The sequence below is a fragment of the Mustela nigripes genome, chromosome 14, assembly GCF_022355385.1.
Source record: "Mustela nigripes isolate SB6536 chromosome 14, MUSNIG.SB6536, whole genome shotgun sequence".
NCBI classification, from domain to species: Eukaryota; Metazoa; Chordata; class Mammalia; order Carnivora; family Mustelidae; genus Mustela; species Mustela nigripes.
The window spans coordinates 70,394,269-70,417,506 of record NC_081570.1 but is presented as its reverse complement, the minus strand read 5'-3'; the positions used below and the strand labels follow the sequence as shown (position 1 = coordinate 70,417,506).

Genomic DNA, 23,238 nt, shown 5'->3' with positions numbered 1-23,238 from the left:
ATTTCCAATACATTCCTCTGATCACCAACATTTAAATGATCCCTTTACCTGTAACAGAACATGAGAATATCTTCAAAGACTAATATGGTGATTCATAAATTTGCTTCCTAGGTCAAAATTCAGAGGCTACTATCCTGTAAGTACAGGTGAAAAACAAAAACAAAAAAAAAACCCAAAACAAAAACTCTCCCTAAAGACAATACCTTATACGTGCTCACACTGGGGCTAATTTGCCACTTCTCTAGTCACATAATTTTATGAAAACCTTCTATAATTTTTCTCCAAGACTTGGTACTTTTTAAATATACATTCTTTCTCTTAATAAATACATTGGAATCATTGGATTATAAAACTGGAAAAGACCACAGCCTCATTATCAAAACCACCCTTCTCAAATTTACACTATAGCTTGGAGACATTAAAACAAACACTTATTCAAGGTGAAATAATAGAAAGTACTAGGAAACAGAATCTAGATTTTTTCGGGGCACCTGGGTGGCTCAGTGGGTTAAGCCGCTGCCTTCAGCTCAGGTCATGATCTCAGGGTCCTGGGATCAAGTTCGGCATCAGGCTCTCTGCTCAGCAGGGAGCCTGCTTCCCTCTCTCTGCCTGCCTCTCTGTCTACTGTGATCTCTCTGTCAAATAAATAAATAAAATCTTTAAAAAAAAAAGAATCTAGATTTTTTCTTATTCTAAGTTCAAGTTCTTATTATTAAATTATATCCCAACTTTTTAGTATCTACTAAAGTAGATACTAAAACTAATATTTACTTAGTAAAATATATTGGTTCTGTATTTTACATTTTCTTTCTACTATTACACATGGCTCTACAAAACTCAATAGCTTACAGGATGCATACTTTAATTATGAAAGCAATATTTTATCTGATTTTAAATTACTGTGTTCTGCAAAAGTTGCATCATTTTCGTCAGTGCCTTAGCTTTGACTCTTTTCAAAATAAAAAAGCTAAGCTTTTAGTAGCCATAGGAATTGTGTCAGATGTTGCAGTTCTATAGTTTCTAAACAGCTGGCATTAAAAAAGGGAGCAAAATGAGGATGTTATGTGGAACAGATCCTAACCATCCAAGGTCATTTTCCCCCCATGGCTGGGAGAATCAAAGACAACAGACATACAAAACAACCAATCAGATACCATTTTTCTCAGAAATGCCACAGTCATCCTGAATTCCATATGCTCCCCAAACTGCTCCTCAACTTGTTTTTATTTCCTGACTCCATTACTGGCATCATAACCCATCCACTAAGGCACAATAATTTGGGTGTTATTCCCAAATCCTCTTTTTCCTCATTCTCCAAGTATAGTTTGCTCATTTTCATTTTCCAAAGGTATGAAATTTTATATTTTTTCCTGCATACCTATCTCTACCACCTTGATTCAGACCCTCTAATTCCCTTACTTGCATGAGAGTCTTTTTACTGATCATCCTACCTCTACTCCACTTGTCCCACAGTGACTCATCTTCTCAGTACCACCAAAGTGAGCTCTCTAAAACCCATATTTGATCATGTCTCTCCCTTATTTCAAAGTCTATAATAGCTCCCAAATATCTATGGGTTAAAATTCAAAACCTTTCCATTACATGGCCTCTATCCATTTCTTCAGTCTTATCTTTCATATTATAATTTCCCTTCTTCCCTACTACTAGTTCCACCCTTCAAGTTAGTCATAATAGACAACTTACTTTTCTTTTCCTGTATATTCTTTTGTTTCACTCCTCTGCATTTTTGCTCACTGTGTTCCTTCTACTCAGAAGACACTTCCCCCTGTAATCCCACTGTTGAACATTTACCATTTTCAATACTCAACTCAGAGCTCACCTCCTCTCTGAAGTCCTTTTTGAATCTCATCTTCTCCATGCCAATGGAAATGACCATACTTTCTACAGTTTCCTCACTGAGCTTTTATGAAAGCATCTGTAACAGTTTTTCTCCCCCATTAATTTGTTGACAAGTATGTCTCCCCTTTCTGGAATGCAGGCACTCTGAAGCAGGTACTGTGTCATACTCAATCTTTACTCTCAGAGATTTGCATGAAGTCCATCACATATTAGGAACTCCAGTATGTGGAAGGAATGAATGAGCCAACAAAGAAAATAACCATATAGGATCCTCCTGAAGGAATATTTTTAAATTAAAAAACTCAAAATAATTTGGTACTGACCATAAATTCCATTTTCTATTTAACATACTTTGTTCATTAAAAACTTCAGATTTATTCCCCTGAAAAAATCTGGGCACATATGTATAGTAACATTAATATTACCTAGATATACAGACAATTTTGCAAATTATACTAATTGTTTAATTTTATTAATTTAATGGAATATCAAAATGATTTATGGTCAACTCCTAACTATCTGAAGGATTTTAATAACTATCCTGGCTTATCTAGGACCTTTTCATGTGCTGCTTCTGCCACTAAGCTATGGCTTACTTTGTCTTTATCCTGCTGCCGGCAATGAAAAGCAACAATCTGTCTATATCCTAAGTGAAGGACACTGAATAGGAGAATGGAAAACATGGTTCCTGAACCATGAAATGATTGATGATCTGCACAAAATGAATTACAAGATCACATAACTGGATGAGATAATACGTATTTATTATTTCAATAGTGTTGCTGTTCATTATGACCTTTTTTCTTTTTCAAAAATTTTTAACAAAAAAAATGTTTTTAACTCAAAAACTATTCCTAAGTACTTCTGCCAATTTAATAAATTGGAATAAATATCTGATAATTAAAAGCTTTAAAGACATGAGTAAGATATGAGATCACTAAATTTTTCCTAATCAACATTTAAATCTATAAAAACTTTCAATAAAAATATTCTCACTGACAGTCAATATTAAAAACTAAAAATAATAATAATAATTCTAGTAGAATCCAATAGAGAAATTAACTTTGTAGTTAACTTTACAGATTATACACTAATTACTATAGTAAACTCATCACTAAATTCATAGAGGCTTATTCAGAGGAAATGCTTTAGAAATAAGTTAATTCCTAGTATGAGAAAAGATAAATCCAGCATTCTGTTGATCGACACATACTGGTGAGGATCCAAATTACCAAGATGATTAAAAGATGGGTTGGCATCTTTATTACATATAAAGACAGCTATGTTCTAAACCTGTGCTGTCTAATATACCAAACATTAGTAGCCACATTTAAATTAAAAATTCAGTTTCTCAGCTGCCCTGGTCATATTTCAACTGCTCAATAGCCACATATACCTAGTGCCTACTACATTAAACAATACAGAAACATTGCCACCACACAGAAAGTCTGCCTGGATAGTACTACTCTAAACCATAATGCAGATATCGAAGTACTTTTTAAAATGGCAATACAGATTTAAATAGGAATGTTTTGATTGGCTATTTATCAGGAAGGGAAAGTATACATTTACAAATGAGAAAAATAATTAAACACAAATATAAACAGCAATGAAGGGTGTAAGTATATAAATTAATTTACATGGCTTAATTTGAAATTACCATATCAAGTCTGAAAAGATTTTCAAGACAGTTTAATCCTTCATCCTCATTTTACAGGTGAGGAAATAGAATCTGGAGAACAGTACAAGAAAAAATAACTCTCATTTAAGATATTTAATATATATAAATGAAGTCACTATTAAAAACAACCAAAATTTTTATAATGGATAATAAACTGAAATAAAGTGAAGTCTAAGCTATTCTGTGTGTCTCAGAATCAGTTTTCCCATTAGATATATATATGCTGTTGGCACAGGGGTTAGGATTTCGGGTCCAGGGTTAAGCTGCCTAGGCTCAGATGTTTTTCCTTGACTTCTTAGCTGTATGAATTTAGGCAAGACATTTAGGCTGTCTGAGTCTCCATTTCCTGATTTATAAAATAGAAAAATAATTAAACTACTTCATAGGTTTGGCAAGATTAAGTGAAATCATGTATGCAAAGTGCACAGAGAACCTGGTTCACAGTAAGCCCTCCAAAAATGCAAGTTGTTATGAAACTTGCATTTGGTTGAACCTAGACTACTGGCGACTTTCTTTGATTAATTTCTATTCACCCTCAAGCTCTTAAGACAGAGAGATACTTTGGAAAACATTGAAAGATCATTATGCAAACACTAGGTTACATTGTTGTTCTACCACTTACAGTCATAGGAGAACCAGCTTCCAAATCTCTACCAGCACTTTACCCATTGGCTTCAACACCTTTGCCATGCAAGTGTAATACGAAGCTCCACAAGCAACCTAATGGGTCTAATTTTTTTTTTTTAATGAAATAAATCACAAAAGACCTTCCCATGTTAAAATGGTGGCATCTGTTTTTTATATTGGTGACTGTGGGTAAAGAAGTGGGAGACTGGATAAGTAAAACGATTTTGAATGACCAGAGTTTATAACTTCTCCGAGAATCATATACTCATATATTTAAAATTTATGCTTCTGTATATTAGTGAAAGTTGAAGTAACTACACTTAAACCCATATTTTTGAGAGTAAGTTTTTATAAATACACAACAGTTGGTATGTAATGGTAAGAAATGTTCTTTCAATAAGTTTTAAGGTATATCAATACAATTTCCTAGTTCACTATGGTAGAAAAATACCCAACTTAATGTGATCTCCAAAAAGTATAGAGATGAGAATGGCATCTCCAAGTCCTACCCTGGAAAATGCTTTATTCTAAGAGTAGAGAGATTGAATAGATTACAACAGAGGCACCAAATGGTAAAAGTTTCATTCTTCTGGAATATGTTTATAACGAAGCTCCAGAGTCACCTATATCAGGCATGGTCCAAACCAAACCTCAAATCTTAGTCAACCTTATACATTTTTTTTAATATAATTTTTTATTTTTTATAAACATATATTAATCATCATTTCAAATCAAACATTTCCCTACTTGTAGTTTTCAGAGTTCTAACTTCACTTTCCATAATATCAGCACTTACCATATTTTGCTCTTCAGATAACTTTTATGAATACATTTTTTCACTTATACTAGGTAGTAGATTTCTTGAACTTTTTCTTAGTCTCCACATGAAACTAATACACTTTACAGACATTTTGAAAATATGGGTATTAATTGATTATTTCATGAGGCACAATGGATTCAGATTCTAGTGATACTCTAGTATCACTAGTAATCTGATCTTAACTTCAGCTTCTTCAAAGGTCAAACTCTTTGGCTTTAGAATCATTTATCACTATTTATAATCATTAAATGGAATGATTATACAGGCTGATTTCTAAGATTACTTATATTTCCAGAAGTTTATGTTGTTATGTATCAACTGAAGTTTAAATAACTACATTCAAATTTTCAAAGGCATTTATTTTCAAGAATAATTTTTTTAAAGAAATACGCAGAACAATTAGGTTTGCAATGGTAAAAGCTGCCCTTTCATTAAGTTTTAAGAGATATCAATAAACTTTATTGACTATAGAACAGCAACAACACACACATGATAACATTGCTCCAGATAAAATTACAGAGTGATCAACACATGGCATTTCTAATAACTGTCCCTATGAGATATCACTCGCTATTTTCTTTTATTACTTCACAACATTCATTTAAACTACCATACTGATCTTCAGTTTCCATAAATAAACTTACATAAAAAGCTGGCTAACATACTTACTAAATAGGCTGTCACTAATAGTTAGAGCTCAGGAAAGATTTTATTCATAGGAATAATTTAAATATATTTAGATAAACATTTAAAGTCTCCATCCTGTTTTCTGTAAATATTCCAAGATTATCCAATAGTTCTGAGCTTCAAATCAGTACTGTCTTGGGGAGAATAAGTTTGGTAACTTAATAATGTAAATATATAGATCAGAGAAGAGTCTACTATCATTATTAAAAATGGAAACACTGTACATGTCAGTACTTGCCAATGAAAATCACTGATATGATTCAATTACCAAGCACACTCCTTTGCAACACAATTAGCACGTTTTTATCTTTAAAACGAAAATAACTTACCAGACACAAATAATTCTTTACATCTTCCACATTCCTATTCTTTCTGTACAGTTACTACATTTGTGCAGTTAAAAAAGAAAAGATAACAAAGTTCTACCTCTACATGGGCTTTTTAAAATTTCCCTATCACATACTAAAGTATGGTCACTGATAATCTGTATGACATTACAACAAACTTTTCTGGAGCTCCTGAAAACTAACACCAAAACCTCACTGGTGAAATATAAACATATAATCTGATCTCATTATTCACATTAAACAAAATGAATGACTAAATCTTTCTGAATTGATTCTGCTTTGTTGTTAAAAAAAAAAAAAAGCTAATTCCTTCATGCTAAATTACAAAATCAACCTAAAACACATTACAAACATAGAAACATTAAAAGATACTAATTATACAAACTGGAATAAATCACTGGCATTCCCTCAAGTGCTAAAATGTCATTCAGTCCTGGTGACATAACAAGTACCATTTGTTGTCTTATCATTTTGAATTATAAAATCAGAGATGAACCTGACAAAGGCACATTAATATTTTTTCACAACCATCCTGACTGATTGAACTATACAGAAATTCAACTTGCATGATTTTTTACTATCTGGTGTAAAGTGCAGGGTGCCTGCACTTTTCAGCGTCAGAAGAAATTCATCTTATTGTGGAAGCACTTCATCTCCCAGAGACCTTTAAGTTTTACAGACACTCTAGGAGATTCCTGAAATGTTTCAAGCAAAGGCAAACCTGCCTTGGTTTTTTTCATGGATAAAGTTGCAGTTTAGTTGTTACATCTTCCATTCCTAAGAGATGTAAGATCTCAAAACCACTGCTGCTTATTCAGAATTAACCTTACCTGCAGAGAGCCAGACTAGCAGCCCCGTACCTAAGCTGTGATTAGGTTGGGCAGAACCCAAGTGATGGAGGGAAAAGAGCCAACTCTGCCCACAGCACTACCTGTGGCTCCCAAAGAGATGGTCTAGGGTAGAGGAAGCGAGGATTGCAGTGGTACAAGGGACTTCTTTATCCGGACCATATTTGGGGAATTGTTCTAGCGAGTGCGTCCCCTCGCTCTAAAGAGAAAGGGAATCTCGGGGAACACTGTTCTCCCTCGATCTCTCCATCCGGTCCCACGCGCTCGGCCCTCACGCCGGAGGCGGGGCGGGGGCTGGGGGGAGGAAGGCAGCTGGTCCCTAGGGCCCCCACGAGCAGTTCCCGGCGGCCGCTGCGAGGCCTGGACCATGCCCGCGGCCTCGGGGCTCCGACCCGGACGCGCGGTCGATGCCCCGCGCCCGCCCTCCCGTACGGTACCCAGACCCGGCCCTTGACTCACCGCTCTCCACCTCGCTGCCTTTCTTGGCGGTCGCCGCGTTCCCCATGACGGCGGCGATGGAAAGAAGGGGTCAGGGAGGGGAAAGGGGGGCCGGGGCCGTCCCCGCCACTCCACCGGCTGAAGCAAGTCTCGCTTCTGCACGGGTCGAAGCGATGAGTGCTGCCGGCGCTGGCGCCCCGAGAGCGGGCGGGAAGACTGGGCCGGTTCGGAGGGCAGGGCTTCAGCCAACTCCTCAGCCCAGGAGGCAGCAGCTGGAGCACCCGCGGCGGCTGCGGCGGCGGGGGCAGACACTCCCCTTTCCCCCGCCCCGCCCCCCTGGTTCACCGCCCCCCTCCCCCCCGCCCGGGCCGGGTTCTTTCTCCGCGGGCGGGCGCGCGCCGGAAGTGACGTATGGTCCGGACGAGGGCGACGGGGTGAGGGGCCCTGATCGGGGGCGGCTGAGTGGGGTGACTCTGACTGGCACCTCGGCGGCCGGCTGAACTGGCGTGTTCTCGCCCGGCATTGAGCTCGGATGTTCATCCCTGAGATGGGGGCGGTGGCGTGAGAACCGTTAGCTTCGAGGAACCTGTCGTCTCTCAGCTTGGAGTCCCCCATGTCCTGGAGCGGGGCCGCGGGAAGCCGTGTGGGTGCGCTCGGTGGCTTTCTTTGTGCGCCGTATCCCGGCGGCTCCTCATTCAAAGTTGCCTTCTCCCGACAGGCGGGGGGAGAACCGCACGTACCTGCGGATGATCGTATGCGAGGGCGAGGGGAGCCGCGTGGTTCCTGCTTCTGGCGGGGGCAGACTGGTCAGCACGTGCCGCGACAACAGCCTCGTCCCTAATCGCGACTGTGGCAGGGAGCCTCAAGATGCAGGTGTCCGCCGAGCCCGTGAGCACGTTGTCTTCCGGGTTCTCGGGCATCCGTCGCCGGCCCTTGGATGTTTCCAGAGCGGGTTTCATTCGCCGCGTTTTGTGGGGTCACTCAAGGTTTTATCAGACATCCCAGGCGGAGATAAGGAAAACTTGGCCGCTGCACAATGTCTGTTGATGCGAGGCTTTGTATTTAGCAGCTTTCTGTGTAGATGTGAAATGCATTCCCAATTGATAATTGCTTTTTATCGATATACATAGAGCACTTACTCATATACTTAGAGCACTTGAATTTTCAAGTACCTTTATTTGTCGGGTGATTTATGTGGCAGTGTAGTAGTTTCCTTTTGCATGTTCCTTTGAACTCTGTTCTGTGAGCGTTTAGTGCGGGAAGTCTGTTAACTTCCCGAGGGCGAGACCACATAAACCTGTTTTGCGTCCCCAAGGCACCAGATGCACAGGGTTTAATGGACACCTGCTGACTTGAAAGTAAGCTGAGGATATTTTTCAGAATTTTTTTTATAAAATGTTTTTCATTACTGACAAAAACCCAGTGCTAATTGAAGCAGTTCCTCCGTAAACTCTATATCTTATGATCAATTCTGTTAAATTAACTGAGCAAATATTTGTATTATATACACTGTATTCCAAGTACTGTAGAAATATTAACAAATTGTTCCTCAAAATACTGTGAGATAATGTAGCTTTACTATCGTTATTTAATGTGCAAACTGAGGGACAGAGAAGTTAAGCAATTGACTCTAGGTTACACAGCTATCATCTGGTGGAAGCAGGATTTAAACCTAGGTGGCTGCACTCCAAAGTCCATCCTTTTCTCTGTAATGTTGGTCAGAAACCCGTGGATGTTGTGGTAAATTGCTTTCTCATTTGAAATCCATTGATTTGAGAGAGAAGAGATTAAAAGTTTACTTTTGGGGGAATTTCATTATACTGTAGTTCCCCCTTATCCAGTTTTGCTCTCCACAGTTTCAGTTCTCCACCGTCAGAAAACAGGTCATTCTCCTTCTGACCTGTCAGGAGGTCAGTGGTAGCCTAACACTAAGTCATAGTCTATACATCCTTCACTTTATTTCTTCTCATCATGAAGGCATTTTATCATCTTACATCATCACGACAGAGGTGAGTATAGACAGAGGTAAGATCAGAGAGAGACCATATACACTAACTTTATTATAATATATTGCTAATATTCTTAATATAATAAATTGTTAAAATTATTCCATTCTATTATTTATCATCAATCTCTTGCTGTGCCTGTTTATAAATTAAACTATATCATAGGTAGTTTGCATGCATAAGAAAAAACATTGTATATATGAGATTTGGAACTATCTGTGGTTTTAGGCATTGACTGGGGTTCTTGGAATATATCCCCCACAGATAAGTGGGGAGGGACTACTGTATTGTTTTGAGTGTTTCCATTAAATGCAGATAATATAAAAATAACAGAGAAAAAAAGGGTTTGGACTAGATAGGTTTTGTGTCAGCATGTAACAATGTTGCAACAATGTCACATCTTTCCAGTCATGTTTTATGCTATAGATGTGACATTTGCCCTACATACATGGAAAATTCACTAAATAGCATTAAGCCACATATATACCAAATTAAAGACAACTTTTTGGTATATTTTATTCTGGAGAGAATATTTCTAGAATCCTGGACAATTCATACTGTCCTCATTGGGGTGAGTTTTTATTTTTATTTATTTATTTTTTTAATATTTTATTTATTTATTTGACAGATAGAGATCACAAGTAGGCAGAGAGGCAGGCAGAGAGAGAGGAGGAAGCTGGCTCCCTGTTGAGCAGAGAGCCCGATGCTGGGCTCGATCCCGGGCTCGATCCCAGGACCCGGAGATCATGACCTGAGCCGAAGGCAGCAGCTTAACCACTGAGCCACCCAGGCGCCCCTGGGGTGAGTTTTTAAATGTATGCCTTTTTATAGACCAGTTTTAATAATACAAGAGTGGTTATAGGCATAATTTGTCCCTTTTCTTGACATGATTTTGAGTTCTAGGCCTCTAATAGGGCAGCTGAATAAATCATTAATTTGCAAAGGATACTGTTGACAACTATTACAGAGTTACATACATTATAACTACATTCTGGAAAATCAATAAGTAAAATATTCAACTTTACAAAATTTGTCCCTTTCTCAATTTAACTTTATCATTGGTTAAGAAAGTACATTAGTTATTAATTAAAAAATTATCAACAATTAGAAATATCTTCTTATTCTTTTTTCCTTGTACTATTTGTTATATTAGCTTACACTGCTTCTCTGATTCAAGGAAGATTATACTTTAGGAATATAGTTTCGTAATTTTCAGTTAGTTAACATTCACAGCCATTTAGTTGTCATTATATACAAGTTGCCTTTTCATTATTAGAGAAGAGTTCTCTATAGGAAACCATTGTTTATGTAACACATAGTTTCAAGAATTTGAAACATATGTTTCAAGAATCTTTTTTTTTACATTCCAGAAGGGACAGAAATGTCATTAACTGTTCAGTTATTCTTGAAATGATTAGCAGTAACATGGGGCAATTGCTGTCCTTTGCCACAAATGACTTTGCTATAACCTAGACAAGTACAAAGATAGAACTATTTCTATAGGAAAGCAGACACAGTAAGAAGTGGGTCATTATAGAGAAAAGACTTTGAGTCCTTTTCCATATGATATTTTGTCTGAGAATCTGTAGCACTTTGTAGCAGGGAAAATTATATTTCATTTTGGAAATAATTAGTCTTACATTTTCTTATACTTGGTAAAAACATTTTCACATTTTTTATCAGATCCTCAAAACACACCTACATAAGCTAGACATATTAGCCCCATTTTACAAATCAGTGATGTAAAAACATTTTCACATTTTTTTTATCTGATCCTCAAAACAAACCTACATAAACTAGACATATTAGCCCCATTTTACAAATGAGTAAAACAAAAGTTCAAAGTAGTAAAGTAACTTGGGCAAGATCAGTCAAATGGTAAGTGGAAGAATGCTAGGTTTTATGTCCTTTTCTAAGAGACAAATGTAATCTCAATCCACATTAAGATCTAGATTTTACAATTTACAGATGAGAAAATTTACAGATCCCCAATTTACAGATGAGAAAAATAAGGCCCTAGATTTAGGAGCCTTAGCCCTTTTCTTCTTAGAGATATCTCTTTACCTGGGAATGAGAAAATGGGGAAAAACTAGAAAATTGTTATTTCAGTTTATTTTTTAGTTTTTAAGTATATTATTAACTTGATTTCCAAGACTTTTTAAAGCAAAACACCCTCAAAAATAATATATATCAGATATATTTGTTTTTCCTTTATAATCACGAGGACGGATAAGGTAAAGTTGGTAATTGTTGAAGAATATAACCAGATCATTTGTTTTTACACTGTATTTTATACCAAATAAGTGCAAGTAAAAACTTACTTAACCATCATAAGATTATAATTTTTTGAATAATATTAGTAACCCACATAGTCTGATATTTCATTATTGTACAGTATTGTATGTCCTAAACCAAATGATACCACACTAAATATCAGGCAAAGGGCAGAATAATACTTCCGAAATGAGGAAGTAATTTTATAGTTAATAAGTTACAAATATGTTGTGATAATTGTTCACGTCGTTGTAGTACAGTACGAAGTTTTCTTCTTGAGCTGAATTCTAATCCCTTTGAGAACAAATTTATTATCTAAATTTCGATATTTTTCTCTGCATTTTTTTTTTTACAGATGAGGAGACTAAAATAGTTGATAACCTGCTCAAAGTCAACAAAAATGAGCTAGTAACAGTAGAATTGTAGCTTATCTCTTGAGTAAGGACTAGAATACAAACTAAAAGTGGTTTAAGAAGAAAATACTTGGAGGGGAGAACAAAACCAACTTTTTTTGCTTTCTTAATATGTAATACACTATTTCAGAAAAGGTATGTTTATTTTGCATATTCTGGTTATACTAGTGTGTTTCAACAAAACTATGGCTCAATTTCTGCTATTTCAGTTTTGTGTTATGCATTTTGGGACTATACCTATAGATAAAAAATAATGCCTAAATTGCAAAACATTTGTTTCTTTATGAAATCACGAACTGGTGGGGCAAGAGCTTTCAGGAAATCTCAGCTTTTACAATTTAAGCCCATCTTTGACTAAGGTGAATCTGGCCCACTGAAATAAAACTGTATTCATAGTACTGGCAGTAACAAACTAGAGTGGTGTATGATGAAGTAGAAAAGGTTTGAGTTTTGTAGTCAGAAAAATCTGGATTCATGTTCTGTTATAGTCACCATCTTTCACCTTCACACACTATCCTTACTTCCCTTGGTCTTTGTTTCCCAAAGTATGAAGTTACATGGATTAAATTAAGTCATCTATTAGAAAGTACTAGGATAATTTTTGTCATAAAATAAAGTCACTGTAATCCTGTGCTCACCCTGCAATAACAATGTTTTCTTGTACTTATGTTTCAACAGTAATGTTTAAATGTTTAAACAGTATATGGAAAGCATGATAAGAATATACAGATGAATAAAATCAAGTATTTGTGTAAGGCAAAATGGACATGTAAATAATTATTTAAAATAAGATAAGTTAACTTTGGAGTAATCAGAACCTCTTCCAGATGTGCATCTCTCCTGGTTTTATGGAGTTTCCTCACAGCATGGCCCCCAAATGGCAGTCTTCAGTCCTACCTCAAAGGAAGAAACCAAGATTGCCTCCTGCCCCCTAGCCAGAGGCGATGTCAACCTCTCAGCACTTGCCAAGGGAGAAAAAGAAACAGCAAGAAGCAACTGAACATATTAATGAAATGCAAAATGAAATAAACAGACTTAATGAACAAGCCACTGAGGTGATTTTGAAAGTAGAAAAGAAATGTAACAACTTTGCCAGCCATTTTCCAGAAGAGGTTGGAATTTATTGCCAAAATCCTGAATCTTTGGGTAATAACATATGTCAGCCATCCACAAGTGTCTGCACTGCTTGGAGTATTAAATCAGGTTACAGAATAGATCTTAATTTTGATGAAAACCCTTACTTTGAAAATAAAGTTCTCCCCCAAAGAATTTCATCTGAATAGAGTAGTGATCCATCATCAAAGTCCACTGAAATCAAATGGAAATCTGGAAAGGATTTGACAAAACATTCAAGTCAAACGCAGAATAAAACCAGCAGGAAGAGACAGCATGAGGAACCAGAGAGCTCCACCTGATTTACTGACCATTCTGAGGCAGGTGCAGATGAGATAGGAGTGGTCATCAAAGATGGTATTTGGCTATTTCATTATAGTACTACTTGGTTCTTCATATGGTTGATAAAAAGGGGGAAGGAAATAAAATGATTGGAAGATATTGAAGAAGGAGATGAGGATGAAGATGAGGAAGATGATGATGAGGCGATAGAAGGAGGAGGATGCAGGAGAAGATGACTTAATGGAATACTGTTGGATTCCAACTTCCTTTTTAATTTTCTCCAATCCCTGGGATCAAGTTGCAGTGTTTTTCCCCTCCCTCTGGTGCTCATTCACCCTGTTTTCTGAAGTTTCTTTTCTCTCCTTTTATACCATGGTTCTCAACTTATTCAGGGGGAATATAATGGGAGAAGAATCTCTACCCCCTTCTGTTCCAAATTCATTTTTATTTCCCCTTGTCTCAACAAAAACTTTATGGAATCAACACCACTGTGCTCTGTGGGGAAAAAAGAAAAACCTTCTGCTCCCTTAGCTATGCTGAAAGCTGGAAGGTACTAGGCCCCTGTGTAGTAGTGCATAGAATTCTAGCCTTTTCCCTATATTGTGCTCAGAGATTACACTGTGTCTTTATGTGGATTTGTGCAATTAACATTTACCAACATGTACCTGTCTACTTTCTCTTGTTTAAAAAAAGGAAAAGAAACTTTAAAAAATGAGGTTATCAAAGGTCAGCAAAGTGTGGGTTTGAGATGTTTGGGTGGGTTAAATGGATATTTTGACAACATGGCTTCTCCTTTGTCATGTTTAATTGTGATGTTTAATGGGTATCCTTGCAGTTTAAGATGACACTTTTTTTTTTCAAAGATTTTATTTATTTATTTGACAGACAGAGATCACAACCAGGCAGAGAGAGGGAGAAGCAGGCTCCCCGCTGAGCAGGGATCCCGACGTGGGGCTCAATCCCAGGACCCTGAGACCATGACCTGAGCTGAAGGCAGAGCCCCAACCCACTGAGCCACCCAGGTGCCCCAGGATGACACTTTTAAAATAAAACTCCCCTAATAATGAGCCAGACAGGCTCGCTGTACATGACAGATTTATATCCTTCCAGCTTAGCTACTTAAAGTAACAATGACTTCTCTTTCCCAACCTCATATTTATAAATGTTACAATTATTGTGTTGTGTATTACATATGATTATACTAATATAACAATGGGGCACCTGGGTGGCTCAGTCTGTTAAGCATCCAACTCTTAATTTCAGCCCAGGGCATGATCTCAGGGTTGTAGATCAAGTCCCACATTGGACTCCACGTTTAGTGTGGAGTCAGCTTGAGAATCTTTCTCTTCCTCTCAACTCCCTCCCTCTGCTCACTTGTTATCTCTGTCTCTCTCTAAAATTAATAAAAAGTATAACAGTATAATTATAATAAATATTGCATTATAAATGATTATACATATTGGTTCTGTATAATCACATAACCATTTCTGTGAAGGGCGGAGGCGGAGTACCATGACTGACATGGAATGAGAGAAGTGTAGTTTTCTCGAAGAAATTGTCATATAGGATAGGTAAAAGCAACAGATATCTAATATAGTAAAAATTAGAAAGACTGCTCCTAATCAATTTTCCATCCTGGGGGACTGGATAACAGAAATCAGGAATGAAGAACATAAACCAGCTTTTAAATTAATGAGAGGTATATGACTTGGGTCCTACTGAGTTTGAGTTAGTAGTGTGATACCTAAATGCGGATGATGAATAGCAGGCAAATGTAGAGTTAGATCAATACAGGAGTTGTGAATTCAGTGTAAAGATAAGAGTCAAAGCCACAGCTTTGACTGAAATCTCATTGAAAATGTAAAGAATAAAAATCATCTAAGAATGGACAATTATGGAACAGAAAAGAGAGGAGAGTTCTAAAAGGAACCTCACGTGGTAGGAGCCTGGAGTGGTCAGACAAGCTGAGAGAAACAGGAAATGTAGTCATAGAGGTCAAAGAATGAGAGAGTATCAATTTGATTGCATGCTAGAAGTTATCTAATATAAGCAAAATACTGGGAGAATATATAGCTGCTTGTAGGAAGGAAAAGAAAGCTGAAGAACTGGGCTTGGCATCCTCAGGAGCCAGGCAGCTCCAAAGATTTGAAATATTTGTTGCTGATTGACACTTTTGCCGTAATAGCCAATGGAACAACAAAATATGTATTGTCGTCAATCTTGTTCTTTTCCCACAATTCAGTTTCCAACGAGAGAATTCAGTTGGCCTATCTTAGGTTAAGTTTTTGCTTCTTACCCAGGATAAGGCATATGATTAGCAATCCTGGGATTCATCAGTGGGGAAGCAGAAATTTCCCAGTACCAAAAAAGGATGGACTAGAAGTTGACCCCTCAGTAAAACAACAATGTTCATTACAGAGGTTTTATTTAATGGTTTAGTAAACGTAAGTATTTCTCCTCAGTGGTACTATAAAGGACTACTACTCCCCCACCCAAAATGTGATGGATTTTACATAAAATCATAGAAGTTTTCAGTTAAATAAATGAGTAATACTCTGTTACCTGATGTGGTAGGCAGAATAAGCCCCTCCCAAAGATATCCAAGTCTTAATTACCAGATTCTGTGAATATGTTACCTTGGTTGATAAAAGGAAATTAAGATTGCAGATTGAGTTGTTTGCTAATTCTCTGACCTTAAAATAGGGAGATTCTCCTGCACTATCCTGTGGGCCCAGTGTTGTCACAAGCGTCCTTAAAAGTGGAAGAGGGAAACAAAAAAGAGTTTAGAGTGATGTGATGTGAGATCTCTACATCATTGCTGACATTAAAGATGGAAGAAGGGAGCCATGAGCCAAGCAATGTAGGCAGCCTCAAGAAGTTAGAAAGGTCAAAGAAACAGATTCTCTCTGAGGGTCTTCAGAAAGGAACACAACAGTGCTGATACCTTGGTTTTAACCCAATGAGATCCTGGTCTGATTTCTGATGTACTGAAGTGTAAAGATAATTTTAAAAACCACCAAGATAATGGTAATTTGTGTCAGCAGCAGTAAAAAAACTAATATACCTCACCCTATTTTAAAAAGTAAAGAGAGGTTAAGTGAATTGCTAAATTGTCCGAGGCAAAACCAGGACTGAATCCCAAACTCTAGACTCTCAAGAAGTTCTCTACACTTCACACAGGTGTGTTAGAAATTCTTTACATAGGGCGCCTGGGTGGCTCAGTTGTCAAGCGTCTGTCTTCGGCTCAGGTCATGACCCCAGGGTCCTAGGATCCAGCCCCATATCAGGCTCCCTGCTCAGCAGGAAGCCTGCTTCTCTCTCCCACTCCCCCTGCTCATGTTCCTGCTCTTGCTGTTTCTCTCTCTGTCAAATAAAGAAAGAAAAAAAGAAAGAAATTCTCTACATTTAAAGTCATTATTTGGAAACACTGATTTCCTAGAAGTAGGATAAAGAAGGAAAAGGCACTTTAATTTTCTTCTAAACTATTCTGTTAAATAACTATTGAGTATCCAATTAAATAGAAAAGTTAAATATGAACCTTTAGTTTTTGTGATCTGGAGGTTGAAGGGGTTATTTGAATATATGTGGAATATGGCAGAATCTGGTAGAAAATATTTAAGGTGATTTTTCAACTTCTTTGTTTCTTTTCCATCTGGCAAGTACTTTTTTCTCAATATTAATTTCCAAATGTCTTGGTTTATATTATATACTACTTATAATCATAATTATTTTTTAAGAAGCTATGAATCTTGCTGCATAAAAGGTACAGAGTTGTTTTATGGTAACTTCAGGGTTAGGAGTGGCTAGAGAGAGCTGAATTGCTCAGTCTGGAATTCAAAATTCCAGAGTAATCCAAGGAAGAGAGATGGGAAGGGAACAGTTAGCACGGAGTCTGGGGACTGGGGTTTTTTATATGGAGTGGTAAAGATAATGGCAGCTAAAAGATCTAACATGTGATTCCAAGTTGTGTCCTACATAGCACTTGAGGTAGCGCCCAGATCTTCGACTACATTTTTGCTACATGCAACAGCTTTATATTTGTGATTGCTCTAAAGGAAATGATGAAGTATAAAGGACCATTTTTGTCTTTGCCTTGAAATTATGACAAAGAAGTAAATAACCATAGATGATATAGAACAGGGAACAAAAATTGCTCAGGAACAGATAATCAGAATCAGGGGAGTCCGTGAAAACATAAGCGCATCAGAAATGTGTATAGAATCAGAAGGAGGACTACATGCTAAAATGCATGTAGGGGCACCTGGGTGGCTCAGTTTGTTGAGCATCCTCCTCTTGATTTCAGCTCAAGCCATGACCTCAGAGTTATGGGACTGAACCAAGCCAGGCCCCACACTTGGTGGGGAGTCTTCTTGACTCCCCCTGCACTCACTCATAATCTCTCTCTCTCTCTCTCTCTCTCTCAAATAAATAAATAAATCTATGAAATAAAATAAAATGCATGTAATAGGGATTTGAATCAACTTTTTGTATGGAGTTAAGAAGCTGGATGTACTACAAAATCACCACTACCAAGAGTTGTAATTGTAAATAAAAGTTCACTATGTATATACCAGACTCTGCACTTAACCTTTTAAATATACCACTTCATGTAACTCACATAAGAGTCCTATAAAGTGGGAACTGTTACAGTCCCATTTCACAAGATGATTTTGAGTCATAAAGAGGTTAAATAACTGGCCCAAGATTTTACCCCTAGGAAATAAAGAACTAGATATACTTCATTTGAACCCAGATCAGTCTCATTGCAGAACTTTTAATCAGTAAAACCAGCATTTCCAAAAGTCTAGAGTAGACCATCTGTGTGAATATGATTGGGGAGTGCTTGTTTTTAAAATGCAGGTTTCTGGGTCCCATTCAAATCTGTTATATCAGAATTTTTTGTGTGTGTAAGTTCTAATTAATCGCCTCTTAACAAAATAGGAACCTTAGTGTGTGTAATCCTTATGTTTAAGTGTGATCCTTGGGCACACCTAAGTTTGAGAACCACTACCTTGTTGTGTTTCATTCAAAACCAAATCAACAGTCTCAACACAAGTTTGGTCAGGCAACTCTTAAGAATACTTAGGATAGCACTAGACTTCCAGGATTGGCACTGAAAACTTATCTAGTATATTCACTCTTTGCTATCTATGTATATACACGTACAGTATAGGAATCAGTAAGGAAAGAGAGGTGGAAAACGAATAATTATTGAGTCTTGCTTTGGGGATATAGTATTCAAAGCACTTAGGTTAACTCGTTTAATTTCAAATAATTATTCAAGCTAACTACCCTGACTTACAGATAATATAGAGCTCCAAGTCTTTAGATTTCTTTTTTTTGTAAATAATTGCATTAGCCTTTTAACCAGTCTCCTCCCTGTCATCTCTCTCCTATACTTTCTATTAAACATTCAAAAAATGTGAAATAGAGCATACCTAACAAAGACTGTGCAAAATATAAATGTACAAATTCAATGGTAGTAATAAACCAAAATCCATGTACCCATATCAAGCCCAGAAACAGAATACTACCATATCTCAGATACATCCTATGAGACCTTCTCATTCATTGTCCCTATCCAAAGATAAACAGTACCCTGAATTGATCATTCTCTTGCTTTCCTGTATGTTTAGTGTGGGACTTTTGTTTTTGTTTTTATTTTGCTACCTAAGCATATAGCTCTTAAAATACACTCTTCAGTTTTCCCTGCTTTTGAAATTTATAAGAATTTGTAAGAATTCTTCTGTAACTTGCTTCTTTCACTCAACATTGTTTTTAAGTTATAATCGTGGTTAGATACACTATAGTTCACTCATTTTACATGTTTATGAGTATACTGTTGCATGAATATACCATAAATTATATACTCTTTATACTGTTAATGGATATTGAGACTTTTTATATAATTTTTAAACAATCTTGCAATAAGTATTGTTGTTTATAAATACACATTCAACAGTTTATTTAGGCATATAGCCAAGAGTGGAATTATGGGGAGGTAGAATTTAAGTGTGTTCAATTTTCCTGGAAATAGCAAACTGTTTTCAAAAGTGGTTATACCAATTTATATCCAATTCCTATTACTCCACATCCTCACATACATTTAATTTTAACTTTTCCATTTTAACCCATCTGGAAAGTACTTTTACTTTCCATACTGAAGAAATTAAATATAATTTCATGTACTTGAGAGTCATGTATGCATCCTCATCTGTGAAATTTCTATTCATTACTTTAACCTGCTCTTCTTTTGAGTTGTCCCCTATTTTCTTACCGATTTTTAGGGGATTTACTGAATCCCAATCATTTGTAATCCATACTGTGGCAAATTATCTTGTCTCCATTCATGGTTTGTGTTTTTATTTTCTTTATGATATTTTTAATGTATTTAAATTTTTATAAGCTTTACTGAAGAAAATTTAACATAAGAAACTGCACACATTTAAATGTACAAACGTTTTTAAAAATAAAATGCACATAAACACATACCCATGAGGCCATCACTACAATCATATCCATATCCGTCATCTTTAAAAGTTTCACCATGCCCCTATATAATCTTTCCTTTATACCTCTCCTTGCCCATCTATTTCCAGGAAATGACTTATCTGCTTTCTGTCATTATAGATTAATTTGCACGTTATAACATTTTATGTCATGTCCTCATGCAATGTGTACAATTTTTTGTTGTGACTTCTTTCACTTAGTGTAATAATTTTTAGGTTAATTCGTGTTATTTCATGTATCAACAGTTGATTTTTATTGCTGGGTAGTATTCTATTTATGGCTGTGCTTTTACCTATTGATCAATCTCTAGGTTTCCAATTTTTTACTAATTCAATAAGGCTCATATGAATATTTGATTACAAGTCCTCATATAGACATATACTTTGATTTCTCTTGGGCGAATACATAGGAGTACAATGGCTGGATTACATGGGACATACATGTTACATGTTTAACTTTTAAAGAAACTGCCAAATTATTTCCTTAAGATATTCTACCATTTTACATTCCCAACAGCATTGTACAAAGGTTTCAGTTCCTCCACATTAGCACTTTAGTAAAGCAATCTTTTAAATTTCAGACATTCTAACAAAGTACATCATCTTGCTGTGGTTGTAATTTACATTTACCTAATGACTGCAGATTCTGACTACTTCTTCCTGCGCTTATTTTTCATCCATGAATCTTTTTGGCAAAACATCTGTTCAAATTTTATACCTATTTGTTACTGGGGGTTTTTTCTCTTTGGTTTTTTTTTTTTGTTGTTTTGTTTTGTTTTGCATTTCTGGGAGTTCTTTATATATTTTGAATACAAGTCTTTAATCAGATATGTTTTTATAAATATATTCCTTCAGCTTGTAGTTTGTCTTTTCATTCTATTAAGTGTCTTTCAAATAAAAGTTATTAATAAGTTTATTAATCCTTTTTTGATCATGCTTTTGTGTCATATCTAAAATTTGCCTAAACCTGAGTCACAAATTCCAAGCTCTGCTGAATTCTCTAAACATTTAAGGAAGAAAGAATGCCAGTTCTGCAGAAAATTGAAGAGGAGAGCAAACTTCTCAACTCACTCTGATACCAAAACCACACAAAGATACTTCAAGAAAAGAAAACTACAGAACAGTATCAATCATGAACACATATGTAAAAATTCTAAGTGAGATTTTAACAAACCAAATCCAACAATATATAGAAGGGATAATGTATCATGGCCAAGTAGGGCTTACCCTAAAAATGTAAAATTGTCTTAACATTTGAAAATCAATGTAATACACATTAGCAGAGGGAAAAAAAAAAACCCACAATCATCTCAGTAGATGCAGAAAATCATTTGACAAAATCCAGCTTCCATTCCTAATTTGGAAAAAACAACAATAGCAACAATAACAACAAAAAAGAAACCACCACCAAACCTCTCAGCAAACTAGGACAGGGAATTTCTTCAAAGGGATAAAATGACCTCTACAAAAATCCTACAGCTAATATTCTCAGTGGTAAAGGAGCAAATGTTTTTTTTCTAAGGTTGTTAGAAACATGATGTGGTTGGCTGCTCTCACCACTTCTATTTAGCATTTTACTAGGCTTCTATCCAGTGCAATTAGGCAAGAAAAATAATAAAACCCCTCCAGATTGGAAAGAAAGAAATAATATTTTATTTGCAGAAGACTGTCCATGTAGAAAATATGGTGGAATTTATTAAAAACCTTTTAGAACCAAGAAATGAGTTTAGCAAGGTTGCCTGATACCAGGTCATTATTTTAAAATCAATTGTATTTTTATATTTTAGTAATAAGCAATTAGAAATTTGAAATTTTAAAAATCAAGTTTAAATATCATCAACAAATATGGAATAAATAGGAATAAGTCTGACAAAAGATGTGCAAGACCTATAAACTGAAACCTATAAAGCTTTGCTGCAGGAGGTTAAAGAAAAACTAAATAAATGGAGAGAAACACCTTGTTCATGAATCAGAAGACTCTATTTAAGACGTTAGTTCCCCCAACACTCATCTGTCGATTCAGTCCAATCCCAAGCAAAATTAGAGCAGTCTTTTTTTACAAAATTGGCAAGCTGATTATGAAATTCATATGGACTGCAAAATACTTAGAATAGTTAAAACAACTTTGTAAAAGAACCAAGTTGGGAAACTTACACTACCTGACTTAAAGATTTATTATAAAATTATAGAGTAGTAGGGTTCTCCAGAAAAGCAAAACTATTAGGACATGTAGAGTTAAATATAAGAGATTTAATATAGAAATTGATTCACACAGTGCTGGAGGCTGAGAAGTCCCACAATAACTAACTGTAAGCTGGAGAACAAGGAAAGATGGTGGTATAATTCAGTCTGAGTGACAACCTGCGCAGTGAGGGAGCTGATGGTATAACTTCAGTTTGAGACTGAAGGCCTGGGGGAGCAGGCTGCACAGCTGATATAAGTCCCAGAATACAAAGCCCCAGAACAGGAGCTCTTGTCATCTGTGGGCAGGATAAAATAGATGTCCCAGCTCAAGAAAAGAGAATTCAACCTTCTTCTGTCTTTTTGTTCAATCTGGGCCATTAACAGATTGGATAATGCCCACCCACATTGGTGAGGGTGGATATTCTTTACTTGGCGTACCGATTATATGCTAATCTGTTCTAGCAACACTCTCACAAATACTCAGAAATTGTCTCTCCAGCTAGCTAGGCATCCCTTAGCTCAGTAAAGTTGAAACATGAAATTAAGCATAGGTACAGTAATCAACAGAATGTGCTGTTGGCATAAAGACAGACAAGAGATCAATGGAACAGAATAGAGAATCTGGAAATAGACTAATACATATATTTTCAATTGATTCTTGACAAAGGTGTAATAAGGTTAAGTTACACTTTCAGTGCAGAAAGATAGTCTTTAAACAAATGGTTCCACAACAATTAGATATCCATATTTTAAAAACTTTAATCCATATGTCACACAATAAAGAAAAATTAACTCTTTCTATATATAAATGTAAAACCTAAAACTTTAAGAGAGTTTCTAGTTAGATTTTGCTATTAATTTCTAATAGCTGTTGCATAGTTGTTAAAGTAAATTCTTTGCATTATCTCACTCTTTGAATTTGTGTATACTTACTTTATGGGCAGATATGTGGTCAAATTCTGTACACGCTTCAAACCTGCATGAAAAGAAATCTTCCAGTAATAAGTAAGACAGTCTGCTCCATGGCAGTATGTCCTACTGTCAACCCTGAGCTATTGAGCTCTCTCATTTTTAGATTCCTCATTGCTTTAGTGAAGAATGTGTCCTCTGGGTTCATCCATGAAATGAAGGCAGGTGGTGGGTTCTCCA

General features: G+C 36.3%; 1 protein-coding gene and 1 pseudogene across 2 annotated transcripts in view; one reads left to right on the top strand and one right to left on the bottom strand.

Moving 5' to 3' along the window:
• PRKACB (protein kinase cAMP-activated catalytic subunit beta) overlaps positions 1-7,469 on the bottom strand; it is a 124,746-nt gene extending 117,277 nt beyond the window's left edge. For both annotated transcript variants that reach the window (XM_059375254.1, XM_059375257.1), the window contains exon 1: positions 7,330-7,469. In XM_059375254.1, coding sequence (XP_059231237.1) covers positions 7,330-7,375 — 46 coding nt within the window. In that variant the 5' untranslated portion in view covers positions 7,376-7,469. The remainder of the gene's footprint in view (positions 1-7,329) is intronic.
• A 2,465-nt stretch (positions 7,470-9,934) lies between these two features.
• On the top strand, positions 9,935-14,784 carry LOC132001957 (protein SET-like; annotated as a pseudogene).
• Positions 14,785-23,238: the final 8,454 nt, after the last annotated feature.